At 53.7% G+C, this 13,388-nt stretch overlaps 3 protein-coding genes across 3 annotated transcripts; 2 read left to right on the top strand and 1 right to left on the bottom strand.

The window, feature by feature from the left end:
- Positions 1 to 115: 115 nt before the first annotated feature.
- On the top strand, positions 116 to 890 carry N7481_008347 (uncharacterized protein; the record flags this gene model as incomplete). Its single annotated transcript, XM_057267566.1, has 2 exons — positions 116 to 226; positions 312 to 890. The coding sequence occupies 2 exons, from the start codon at positions 116 to 118 to the stop codon at positions 888 to 890; spliced, it is 690 nt and encodes a 229-aa protein (XP_057121767.1).
- An 815-nt stretch (positions 891 to 1,705) lies between these two features.
- On the bottom strand, positions 1,706 to 4,376 carry N7481_008348 (cell differentiation and development protein Fsr1; the record flags this gene model as incomplete). The annotated part of the gene is made up of 6 exons (XM_057267567.1): positions 1,706 to 1,965; positions 2,030 to 2,343; positions 2,426 to 3,071; positions 3,113 to 3,868; positions 3,933 to 4,211; positions 4,274 to 4,376. The coding sequence occupies 6 exons, from the start codon at positions 4,374 to 4,376 to the stop codon at positions 1,706 to 1,708; spliced, it is 2,358 nt and encodes a 785-aa protein (XP_057121768.1).
- Positions 4,377 to 6,734: 2,358 nt separating this feature from the next.
- N7481_008349 (MYB DNA-binding domain protein) lies at positions 6,735 to 12,724 on the top strand (the record flags this gene model as incomplete). Its single annotated transcript, XM_057267568.1, has 3 exons — positions 6,735 to 10,679; positions 10,749 to 11,329; positions 11,380 to 12,724. 3 exons carry the CDS (start codon positions 6,735 to 6,737, stop codon positions 12,722 to 12,724), a joined length of 5,871 nt encoding a protein of 1,956 aa, XP_057121769.1.
- Positions 12,725 to 13,388: the final 664 nt, after the last annotated feature.

A 13,388-nucleotide genomic window follows, 5' to 3' on the forward strand; every position in this document is an offset into this window, starting at 1 on the left:
TCAACTTCCACCTCCACTTTCAGCTGTTAAGTGCAATTGCAAACTACAAACGGAGAAGCTTTGAGTCATTAAAGCTACAAACATTGGGAATTTACCCCCCCTTCACACCAGCATAATGTCCGAAACCACATTTGCCAAATCATTCCTCGCGACGCTCGACTCTCGCCCTATCAAGCTCCGTGCAGACCATGTCTTTGACCCAGAGCAGGTTGGCCTGCGTGTGCCGGTGAGTATTTGGAGATTTTAGTTGAATTATCATCTCAGCTATCTACAAGCTAGCCCTTTCTGACACATTCTCTCCGCCCTCATAGTACACTCTTCCCCGCCTCCAAGCCCCGCACCCTGAGATGCCCAAGAAAGTAAAGAAGAGTCAAGCTCCAGGTTCCTCCAAGTCCATCAATGTCCGCGTCAAATCTGCCCGCAACCCCGCGCTAGAGTTCACTATTCCCAATGCTCCAATTTCCACCACCACAGTGCAAGATCTCCGGGACGCCGTGCGCGCCCGTGTCGCTGATGCGCAAGGGAACCCCGTTGCCCTGGATAAGATTAAGGTCCTATATCACCGCAAGCCGGTTAGTGGGACGGGAAAAACCGTTGCGGAGATTCTGGTTGATGTGCCGGAGATGTTGGCGGGCGGTAAGGAGGTTGAGTTTGGTGTGATGATTATTGGTGGTGCGAAAACGATTGATGTTGCGGAGTCTCAGCCTGGTGAAGAGACCAGGGATGTTTCGCCGCCCAAGGCAGCGGTCGGACCGAGTGGTGCGGAATTGTTGGAGACGGACGCTTTCTGGGATGATCTTCAGGGTTATTTGCAGCAGCGATTGAAGGATGAGCAAGAGGCGCTGCGCTTAAGAGTTCTGTTTAGGGAAGCTTGCAAGGCATCTCAGTAAGAGATTGATGCAAAGGGTTGCGTCCATTTCGTACATGTTTAATGAGCTACTAGTATTTTCGACATCCAGACTTAATACCCATTTGGCTATTTTGGACATTTAGCTACCTTACGAATACTAGGTATACCATTAGAAATCTTAGAACATCGTAAATATGAATATGGATTTCAAATGGTTTACATGAGCACATACACACACCATCACCATTATCACCACCACCACCACATTCAGATCCTCCCAAGGGTATCGCTCGTAAGATTAACCCTGACGAATCTAGCAGAAATCCAGAGGGCCACTCGGCTCCGGATACCAAGCTGGGAGACATGATCCCAAATATCAATAGATCAAAGCAAGCAGAGCTTATTCACATCGGAACGAACAAGACCATATCGCAAGGACACCGGGTATGCAACGCAGCAAAGAGGCTCAACAGCATATCGCAGGATGCGAGAGGGAAAACAGGGATCAGATCAGAAATGTACGCCGGCAGGGAATCATTGCGAAGACGGCATATTATCGGTGTCGGGATCAAAAGTACACATGTAGGTAGAAGAAGTAGAAATGAACCACGTAATAGAGAGTACCATAGGCCAGACAGCTGGATGGGACACCATTGCAAATGCTCGAAAGAAACTGGTCCGGCCAATCGCTCATCCGGTTCATGGGATCATATCATGCCTAGAAGACTGAGGAAATACACAAACGCGGGTTTGGACAGGGAGGTGGATGTGAGAGAATAGACAGAAGAAGAAGGTGAGGAAAAGATGGGAAAGAAGAAAGAAAAATCATACAAGGGCTTTCGTCTCGTCGTCCGGTCATCGGGAGAAGACCTTGACCACACCATCTCCGCCGCCACTGACGACCCAGCGTCCGTCACGGCTCCAGACCACGGCGCAGACACCTTCGCCGCGCATTAAACGATGGCTAGTCAGTTCCTGGGTACAGCTTCGCTTCTCTAGGTTCCAGAAACGGAGGCTGGCATCATGGCCTGCAGAAACAAGCTCACGACCATCGGGAGACAGAGACAAAGCGGCAATAGCAGCCGGGTGGGCCAGCATCGTGTACGTGCATTGGCCTGCGATTGATCAGTTAGTAAGTTGAGAAATTAGGAAGTGCTTGGAAAGCTAGAGATCACATACCACTGTTGGCATCGAAAAATCGTATGTATCGGTCCTCATAGCCACTGATAACCACACCCTCCACACTGCTAGATCCAGTAGCCCCATGCACAACTTCGTCTTCTTCAGCCATGGTACGATTGGGGTCCAGGTTGGCCGACCCGTCGAATCCAACGGTTGTAGCAACCACAGAGTTCACTCCGGTTGAGGGCGTACCGTCGTATGTTTCAAGGCTTGCCATACCCACGATCTCTTCGCCAGTTCGAGTGTCATAAACAAGAATTGATGCATCGGTGTAGGAAACCACAAAGTTCACACCAGCAAGGGAAAGAGGGCTAATACATGTCGGAGATGGAGCGTCGGTTCGCATAATGTGATGGATGAGGGTATAGTTGAATGGAGTGCTGGTGGCGACACTAGGCTGGGGGGGAGGATGGGAAGTTGGATCCGGATGAGATCGAGTTCGCACGACGGCTGCCACCTTGACGTCGTGATCCGGCTTGAGGAGAAGAGACGAGAGGCGGGGGAGTGACTGCCCAGATGAGAATGCGGCCATCGGCAGCACCAGAGGCCAGCATGAGTCTGTCTTGACCACCATAGTGACTGCTTGAGTCGCCATAAACTGAGCCTGTCGTGCCCGGAAGCACACAGAGAGCCCATACAGCATCCGTATGCCCATCCAAGGTGGCCTTAGGGTCGACTCTTCCACGCTCCCAGACCCGTACGCTAGCGTCCTGTCCACCTGAAAACACCCAGCCGTCACCGGAAGCTCGCCCACCATTGGAAATGCTTTGAGATGGCGAGCAGGCGGCTAGTGAAGTGACTGCTCCGACATGACCCCGGTGGGTGAAGTAGCTGACAATATCCAGGTCGTTGCTTGAGCTGGGACCCTGGGCTCCGAACGTGCCATATGTTGCGGGGATGATCCAACGTTTGATCGTTCCATCATCGCTGCAAGTGCAGATTTCCGGCTCCGACGGACTGCCACCGCCAGTGAATATGACGGAGCGGATGACATCGAGGTGGCCACGAAGAGCAAATCGAACCTTGAAAGAGAGTCTTGCTGGTTGACACCAGCAGCGAAATCCCGCGATTCAATCGCACCATCACTCTTGCGTCGTGAGCCGGAGCTCTTCCTGCGGTGGGAGAGAGAACCTCCACGAGAGGGCGACTTGGGATGAACAAAGTTGGCGTTGGGGAATGCGTCGGTGTCTGGACGGTGAGGCGGTATGGACTCGTTGATGGTTTCCTTTTCATTGGGCTCGTCAAAATTCCAACCATCCATATCTTCGCCTCCCTCGTCTGTCGAGTTTTGGGACTGTAGGTCCTCCTTGACTACTACTTGTGGGCCTTGTGTCTCAATGGGTGGCTGCTGGTTCATGGGTCGCTCATCCACCAGGCCCTGTTCGTAGACTTGGTTTCGATTGTCAATTGCAGTGACAGGGGTGTGCATGTCAATCTGCCGGCGTTCCAGGGCCTCGCGAGGAACCGATCCAGATCCAGGTCCAAACTGGGCTGGCATCCGAGCGTTCTCTGCGTACTGGCCGGGTGAGGGCTGATGATTCGGAAGCCCTGCCTCGCGCACTAGCCGCTGGTTTGTCTTCTGTAGCTGCTGTTGGATGTATGCCTCCTCGAGGTTCTGTTGTGAGAGCTGCTGGTTCCCGTACAGAAGATCCGGGTCGCTGAGGTCGGGAGCTGGGTGGAATGTAGGAATCACATGGTACGCAACCTCTTGCGCACATCTTGACAAGTATACGCGCGATTTGTCTCGCTCGTCTTCTTGGCGGAATTCATTGGAAACGGCGTTCTCGGGGTCATCCAGATTGGCATTCGTGTCCGTAGACGGTGAAGATCGTTGTGCTAGTGAGATCGAAGTCAGCGGGAGTGGTCCATCTCACGATCGCAATCAAAAGGTCATCCATACCTTTTAAGAAGCTGATACTCTCCCTCGCGATATCCTTCGGGTCTTGGATATCTTCGAGCTTCTCGTTGTTGGCAAGCTTCTTCACCTTCTCACGTTCCTTTTTCAAAGCGCCTTCCATTAACCGAACATGTTTGCCCAGAGATTCATGCAGTCGCTTGCTTGTTCGTAGCTCTCCCTCTAGCCGGCCGATGCGAGACTTCATCTCGGCGCGTTCAATCTCCCAGGCGTTGCGGTCGCGTTCGTGTCGGTGCCATTCGGTCTGGAGGAAACGCATCACGCCTAGAAATTATTGTTAGATGGTTGCCAGTGAGCCAAGGTGAAGAATAGCGAGAGATGCTCACCCTGTAGCGTGTACTCAGTCCCCTGCGGGTGTCCGCCATTGGAACCATCACCCATCTGCCCCGGCATGCCCATACCAGACATGGCCGGAGATTGCCAGGCCATATGCACAGAGGAGAGGGGATCGAGGCGAGGTGTCGTGACGAGTGAGGAACGTTAGAAGTGGGAAGAAGCGTCAAGAGCGACGCAGCCGGGCGAGCACTGGAGCTCCTGGTTCTCCTGATGCCCGGATTCCGCAGCTAGTCAGCAAAGTTCAAAGCCCCCTGGGGCGACAACGGCTGGGGAACCCCGATCCACGCCGTGTCAGCCGATGAAGGGAGAAGAAGCTGGAATGAATCCGAGAAAGGAAGGCCAATGACTGTCCTGCGACGGAATTCGAGGGCGTGCGCTCGTTTGTTATGGGCGAGATTGGGTGGCTTTTTGGGGGGTCCTGGGGTGGTGGTTGACCGCCTGCTGGATTTGGTGAAGTAGAGAAAGGACAGGGAAGAAGAGTTGAAGTGAACAAAGCCGGGGGGGGGGGGGTATAAATGAGAGAGCAATTGGCAGTGGCAATGGCAGTGACAGTGGCAGCGACAATGACAAGGGCAAGAAGACTAGAGCAGTTGGTGGTGGTGGTAGTCACGGTGAAGGCACGGGATCCCGCTTGCCGCCTGAAATATCAGGTGGATACCCCATAACACTGTAGGGTTGTAGGGTACTGCAGGGGGGTGGTTTTAATTAGGGTTCCCACTGGTGACTGGTGGAAAATTGGAGATAGGATTAAAAAAAAATCATTTGAATTGACTAGGTATAAAAAATGCAATCCCCCGAGCCGGAATCGAGCCGGCGACCTTTCGGTTATATGTTTCCATTACAGCCGAACGCCATATCCAACTAGACCATCGGGGGTTTATTTGCGAAGAAGCGGGCTCAGCTTAGCATCCTCAACCACCGAGCTCTTACCAAGGCAGTTGGTGACCCCGTAGGCTTGGATCACTCCAGGGCTACTAGTACTCGCACCATCTACCCTTTTATTATATACAGAGCTTTGAATAGTTAATAATAATCCATTAATTCAGCCCTCTGGTCTGTAACTAAGTTATAGATCTCACAGCTTGGTGGGTTTAAATGCTCACACCTAGGCAACCTCGGAAGGTCAACTTGAACTTGAATGTATAAATATCCAACGGCCCGGAACATACACCACCTGTGCAATAAGCAATCAATTTGAAATTCAATCGACCTAACTTGACCACAATAGTACTAGTATTTAATTGCATACCTAGGTAACCATTGTAATCATTTAAGCCATATTTCCCATGCCAGTGCCTTAGATTGACTGTTAGTATTAACAGGACATATTATATAACTTCTTGGGGACCTACCTCTCGAGCTGTTATCTGCAGCCGAAGAACGCAGGCTCGCTTAGCATATCGGCAAGCCAGTCCATTCTTCACGGACTTAAGTTGATATTTTTAGCACCCGTGGACAGCTGGAAGTATCAGCCGCGGCCAGCGTATAGTATTGACAGATGACTCCGTCGATAGCAGAACCTGAAATTGGTTTGGGTTTACAATCTTGTGCCCATTGATGGCCTCAATTATAGAAGTATTAGTTTCCCCTGTATGGCTTGAGTGAGGTCGTGCGCTTGGTTTCCAGCAGTTGCTGGTCAGATAAATACGACATAGCCGCCAATAAGGTCTGCTACTCAAGTCTTCTTCTGTGACTGTGCCCGAAGACAGTTGTTAGATGCTGAAACTACCGGGAGGAGCGAGCGCTGGATTATGTAGGCAAATATTGAAACATCCATCGCAAATAAACCCCCGATGGTCTAGTTGGATATGGCGTTCGGCTGTAATGGAAACATATAACCGAAAGGTCGCCGGCTCGATTCCGGCTCGGGGGATTGCATTTTTTTTTTGGGGGTGTATAAAATATAAATTCCTTTTTGTACCTTCCTTGCCTGGACTTACAATATGTGGATATTAGCATATATCTAATCACCCTTGCCTAGTAAATATCAAATGAATGTCATCTTATATACTACTCTACTCTAATACACTAGTAGTAGTAGTTATACTCTACCACTCCTCTTGTAGTCCAGACCCACGCAAATTGGCTAAGCGCACGGGCCCGGCGCTTAGCCAATTCCACTTGAACCTTCAAACATCTTCCAATCCGCAGTTTCTCCAATTCCATTCCTCCCCTTTCCAGCTTCAAATTCCCTTCAACTTCCTCCCCCTCCTGCCTTATACATAAGCCTATACTCGTACACAGATTGACGTCTCTTTCTCCAACATTCGCCCACCTTCTTCAACCTCTTTCTTGCATTGACACGTCCGCCCCGGGCTGTGGCCCGTGCGAACCATCACGTGCAGCTGTCCCCGTTCGTTCCATATCGATTCCTCCAATGCGCAATTCTCCACTCTCCCCCGTTGCTTCACTAACTGCTGGTCCCAGGTCATCGAGTAGCATGACCTGGTAATGGCATCGCGATTCCCTTCATCTTCCGGGTTCAACTCCCGTGACCGCTCCCCCCAGCGCTTTGGGGATCGCCGTCCCCAAGGCGCCCGCGGCCTCGACGATGCCAGTCCTTCGTTCGGCAGAGAACCCCCGCGAGGCCCCCGTGCTCTAGTCGATTCTCCTCGAGGTGGCCCTTATGGTGGTGGTGGTGGCGGTGGCCGTGGTCGTGGATATGGCCGAGGCGACTTTCGAGACCGGGATCGCGACCTTCGAGATCGAGATCGAGACCGCGACTTTCGAGACAACCGCGATGGTCCCCCATTTCGACGGGACATGGATCGCGACTGGAATCGCCGAGACCGAGATTTTGACCCCAGAGATAACCGCGGTGGCTTCGGTCGAGGTCGCTCACGATCCCCCACGCGCGACTTTCGCGACATGAGAGAACCCCCAGGCCGCGATTTCGATTTGGTGCGCATGCGACGCAATTCCCGCGACAGTCTCCTTTCAGCTTCATCCGGCGGTCCTGATGGCCCACCCACTATTGTCAACCATCGTGGTGGAGGCTCGATGCGTGGACGTGGACGTGGTGATTGGGAAGGTGGCCGAGGCCGAGGACGCCCTCTTTTCCACGATGACCGTGATTTGTTTCGACGACGGAGTCGATCTCGCGACGCATGGCGAGATCGTGCACGGGACAGGATACCCGACCGTTTACCTGACCGTTTACCTGACCGACTACCGGATCGCCTACCTGATCGTTTACCCGACCGTTTACCTGACCGGTTACCTGAACGTTTACCTGACCGCTTGCCTGACCGGATACCTGATCGGGTGCCTGATCGTGAGCGAGATCGAGATGGGGACCGAGACCGCCCACCCGTCGTTGCCGACCGTTTACTTGATCGAGATCGTGAGCGAGATATACGCGACCGAGACCGGGATAGAGACCGCGAACGTGATATCGACCGACGAGATCGATTTGATCGGCGAGAAGAGTGGGACAATCGCCGCCCTGAACGTGATGACCGGGATCGGCCATTGGAGCCCTGGAAAAGAGGAGACCACCCCCCCCTCACCGAGCAGACAATCGTGGCTCTGTTGGCCCGGCGTCATCGATTGGGCATCCAATACCCCCCCGCGGCATCTCCTGCTGCCCCTGATCGCCTGTCGGATCAGCCACCATTGGACCAGAGCCGCAAAGGATCGATCTTGTCAGGCCCGCCTGGCCCTGACTCTCGACGTGATAGCGAACGCTCAGAACCCCCTTCCCGCCCGGAACCGCCAAAAGAGCCGGCATCTGTTCCTCAACATTCACCTCCCCCGTCAGCTCCCCAAGTTCCTGCGTTCGGATCTGTGTCAGCTCCCATCCCAACTTTACCAACGGCCAAAGGACTATCTGAAGGACGTACAGGAAGTGATGCATCGGCGCAAGCAGAGAAAGACCGCCTAGACGGACCACCTACTCTCCCGGTGCAACCTCCAACTGGTCCGAAGGCGGAACGGAGAGAGTCATCTCAGCAAGCAGACCCAATTCGACCCCAGGAAGAGCCAGCTCGTGCTGCACGGGCATCTACGCATCTATCTGATCGATCTCCCCCAACTGCTCCGGCTGCAATGGCCAAGCGAGATTCGATATCGGGACCAACTGAACCACATGTCCCCGTTAAGTCAAGTTCAATAACGTCTTCCCCAACTTTTGCACGACTACCTCCGCCAGGTCCTCGGGCTTCTTCGAAAGAGCCATCTATCTCGCCTCGAATGTCAACATCAAACATCCCAACTGCCCCTCGAGCATACCACCAACGACAAGCTCCTTCGCCACGGGGACCGAACAAGAGCAACAAACCATGGGTTCGTCGCAGCTTTAGTCGCGGTCCATCTGTTCCGAACGTACACCCGAAGAAGGAGAGTGAGGAGCGTGAGAGTATTCTTCCTGCCGAAAAGGAAAAACCCCGTCCAGAAAGACGAACCGAAACGCCGGAACCTGCAGCAACCCAACAGGATAGCGGCAAACCCCCCGTCACGACCGCCACGGAAACGGTGAAAGCGATATCTCCAACTTCACCCTCAATGAGACTGCCAATTCGTAGCAGCCCACCGCCCGTGCCGACAGTCGAAGGACTTGGGAGTGAGCCCGAACAACCGGAGAAGGAAAATCCCGCTGTCATCCCCGACAACTTTGGGCAATCGACCGACGAGGAGGAGGAAGAAAACGCCCTCTTCACCCAAGAATATTTAGAGGAACGGAAGCGAATATTCGAAAAGGACATGCAAGCTCTTCGAGCGGAAATGCCACCTTCGCCGTTGGAAGATCCCACTATTCTGGCTCTCTTACGCCGCATCCAGATCCTCGGAAGGATTGCACAAGAAGAAGTATCGGAACAACCCTCTGAACCGCTTCCTTCAGTGGAGGGCGACGAACAAGAACCCACTGCAACGATCCCCACGCAAAACAACGAGCGAGTTGTCTCATTTGCCCCCGCCAAAGAACCGTCGCCGGTGCCTCAAACGTTCGTTCCTCCTGTCGTTTCTCACGACGAGATCACCCTTGATAGCCTTCCCTTTTTGAACTCGGGACCGCCAACTCCCATCTCTGATATGGAAGTCACCCATGAAAATGCTACCCACCTCGACCTCTTCAAAGATGCTTTCCGCAATGAGCTTTCCCAACGGAAGAAGCAAATCGCAAAGAAGAATGCAGCTTTGCGAGAGGAATATATGTCTTATTATAAACCTTGGAGACTGTATATATGGGAGATGGATCGCAGAAAGGACAAGAAGCCGATGACGCCGGCTCCGGCAACACCGCCAGCACCGACTCTTCCTCCCACTCCTGCAGCCATCCCTGATGGTCGCGAGGGACGCCGGTACAAGGGCAACAGCGAGCTAGACTTTCTCAACGCGCTCAAGGCCTCGGAAATATCCGCACAAGAAGAACTGGAGCGTCGACGCACTAAGGAGGCGACGGCGCGTCCGGATTTGGCTCGAGAAGCCATTATCCCGGACATGTTTGAACCATTTGAAGAACAGGCCAGTATCTATAAAGATGTCAATAACACAATCGACGTTCATCATGCTATGGATGTCTTCGGCTTCCTGCCGCCGCCCAATGATTTCACCAAGGAGGAGCATGTCACCTTCACCGATGCCTTTATGGCGCATCCCAAAAGATGGGGCAAGATTGCCGAGTCCCTTCCAGGTAGGGATTATCGTCAGTGCATCGTGCACTATTATCTCACCAAAGAAGAGATCAAGTACAAGGCGAAGCTCAACAAACGGTGGAGTCGTCGGGGTCGAGGAAAGACTCGATCTACTCGACCCAAATCTAACGCTCTTATTGCTGATCTTGGGGTCGTCAAGCCAGATCTCGATGGTGAAGATGAGACCCCCCAGATTACAGAGACGGGACGACCACGGCGCGCTGCCGCACCTACTTTTGGTGATTCGAATGACCCCGAAGGTGTTGCCCCTGCTCGCCGAGGCCAAGCTGGTAAAGATGGTGAGCCCATTGAGAAGACCACCACTAGCCGACGTGGTGGACGTGGAGGAGCCCGCACGCAAAGACGCGTAAAGACCGGCCAGCAAGACCCCAAAGCCCAAGGCGCGCCGCCAGGGATCGTTCCTCTTGCAGCTCTCCCAAGTGCAGAATTGGGTCCAGAGGTGATGATGGAGATTGCCCCTGGGCTCCCTCAAGAGCGAGAGGTCGTCGACAAAGACAATATACCTCCGAACTCTCGCCCGAGACCAGGCCGCGGAAGAGCCAAAGAAGGCATGTACGTCTTCGAATCCACTGAAGCCGAGCCGATCATGGCGCCCAAGCCATCGGAGACTGGCTACGGATCTCTGCAACCGACGAGTTACTGGTCGGTGCCCGAGCAGCGTGACTTTCCGCGACTGCTGGCACATTTTGGTCGCGATTTCGAAGGAATCTCAAATTTCATGAAAACCAAGACAACAGTGATGGTAAGCCTCTTATCTGTTTCGTCCGTTATTCTTCTCTTTCTCCTTCATCTAACATAAATCGTGACATAGGTGAAAAACTATTACCAGCGCCGTTTGGATTCGGGTCAAAAAGATTTTGAAGAGTTAATAGTGGCCGCAGAAGACAAAAAGGCTCGAGGAGAGGATACCGGTCCCCTTCCCGTGCCCAGCGTAGCACCAAAGCGGCGCTACGAGGCGACCCCATCTGCCATCGTTCCTCGTCCACTGGCACCCCACGGCGAGCTCATGGGCGAGGCAGATGACTCGCGGTTCCCCAAGGGTAAACCTCTCGCGATGTCTCCACAGCCAGTATCACTCCATGGTCGCCCACTATCGGAGAATGAGCGCAGCGCAGGTCGCTATCCAACACTCGCACAGGCATCCGCTGCCACTGCTGTGCCACCGGTGGCCGCCACCCTTGACGACGACGCTGCTCGCGCTATGCGAGCTCAGGCAGGACCGCCATCTCGTATGCCGGGCCCACGACTTGGATATTTCACCGAGGACCGGAGAGATTCGACACTATTGCCGCATTCATCTGCACGGGCCCAAGATATTTCTCACCATGGCTCCGGTGCACCCTTACCTGCAGACTTGGCTCGGATGGACCCTATGGCCCAGTCCGCCTATATGTCCACGCAGAACCCTACTCCTCCCCCCCCAGTCATTCTCGCCACCCCAGCCTGACCCAGCCTGGATCGCCTACCCAGCTACCCCGACCGGATCTCGAGACCCCTTCGACGCATCGCGACCTGTTCGGCCAGAGACAATTCTATCCCCTTTCAAGTCAATCGATGGGCATGTCCCACTCCCCCCGACCTGTTTTGTCTCCCGTCAAAGACATCTCGCGAGCGAGTCTGACGCCCGCTCCCGAGGCTCCTCGTCATGTGCCAGCGAAGCGGTCCAATATCATGAGCATTCTCAACGACGAGCCCGAAGAACCTCAGCCTCGAAAACGATTTGCCAGCGAAGCACCCTCTGCCCCTATCTCGAGCTCCATCCCTCCATCAAGATCCGCCTACCCACAAACAGGTTCTGCTCGTCCTGAAGAAGTTACCAAGCCGGCTGGCTTTGGGCAGCATGGCCAATATCCCCCTCCATCGCGCGGCTATGCTGAATACTCCAGCTACGGACCTCCTACTGGTGGACCAGCGACGCCGGCAAATAACGACTGGATGGCGCGATTTGACCCTAGGGCACAGCAAGGTGGTCCGCCTGCGCAGACTCAGCCAGCACCGCAGCCAAGTGGTCGCCCGGCTGCTCAAGGTCCCTTTGCGCACTTCGGCTCGGCCTCCGCCCAGGCGCCCGGCTCCTTGAACAGTCTTCCTGCCCCATCTCCTGCACCGACACCGCCACCTGCTGCCTCCCAGAGACCTGCTTATCCGAATGTATTTGGGCAAGCACCCGTTGGCCAGCCAGGGGCGTCTGGCTCTCGTGAGATGCCACCTCAACCTTCAACTTACCGAACCGGCTCACCTCCGCCACGAGCGAGCAGTGCCGCTTTCGGTTCGCGGGAAGTCCCGACACCGTCTCAATCTTCTCCGGGTCTATTTGGAATGCCCCCTCGCCAATCAGGCTCGCAGTCCTCGTACGGCCCGGGTGCATCTAACTCTTCCGCGACACAGCCACATAGCCAGAGCTACCAACAACATGTCCAGACCCTGGTCAATGGCTCTCATCGCTCCACCCCAGTTAACATGCCCGGTGGACCTCCGCAATATGGACATAACACTCCACCACCGCAAGCCCAAGGGGGTAGGTCGATGTCGTCCCTGGCTACAATGGGACGTCCTTACTCTCCGTCGTCTGCTCTACACCACTCAGTGAGCGGTAGTGGCATGGGCTATGCACCTCCACCCCCATCCTCGTCGGCAGGGGCTATGACACCCCTCCACCAACGGCCACCGGGGTCAGGTTCGCTGGGCGAATCTGTCTCTACACCGAATCACCACCGGGTCTATAGCCAGGGCTCGGCACAGGGTGGACTGCCAGGGCCTCTGCACCCATCGTCGCAACCGCCCCGCTAGGGGCGCGCATTGGTTGATGAAATGAATTGACTAGTCTCTCTATTGGGAACGTGCGTTTTGTTTCATGTATACTAGGTGGAACGCTCTTCTCTTCCTACCTTCTTCTCTTTTACCTCTTGTCTATGACTTTGGCAGCTTTGCCGATTCGGACTTTTGTTTTGTCCCTATATGTACTATTAAATGAATGACTTGATGTATGACGTTCTAAATTTAATTTCCTGTGCTTTGAATATGATGTAGATAGTAAATAAAGTAAGACTTACTTTCATTGATACAACGTCATCATGAGCCCTATGTTCACTAGTAGACGTAAAACATAGCCTGCAGACGTTTCTCACCTGAGAACCTACTACTAGTACTACAGAGAGTTTGTTAGCAAGTATCGAACCAACCCGAATCCCATCGCTTCTCAGTTATATACTAAATGTCTGGTTCACCGGATGACGAGTCAGTCTCCAGCTCTGGGATCCCCAGGTCTGTGACCTCGAAGCTACATCTACCAGGCGATAAAACACCAGAGGAGGCTAGACTAGAGAAGAAAGGATGTCTCAAATCCCTTCCAAGATATCGATACAATCTCTACAAAGAGGAGTAACAGGCAAGCAAGCAAGTAAAAGCCGATTTCGACAACTTTGTGGAATTTCTACAGACTGAGCATCAACTG

The sequence above is a fragment of the Penicillium waksmanii genome (genome assembly GCF_028829765.1).
Source record: "Penicillium waksmanii strain IBT 27052 chromosome Unknown utg000007l:1.0-4314555.0:1.0-4317578.0, whole genome shotgun sequence".
NCBI classification, from domain to species: Eukaryota; Fungi; Ascomycota; class Eurotiomycetes; order Eurotiales; family Aspergillaceae; genus Penicillium; species Penicillium waksmanii.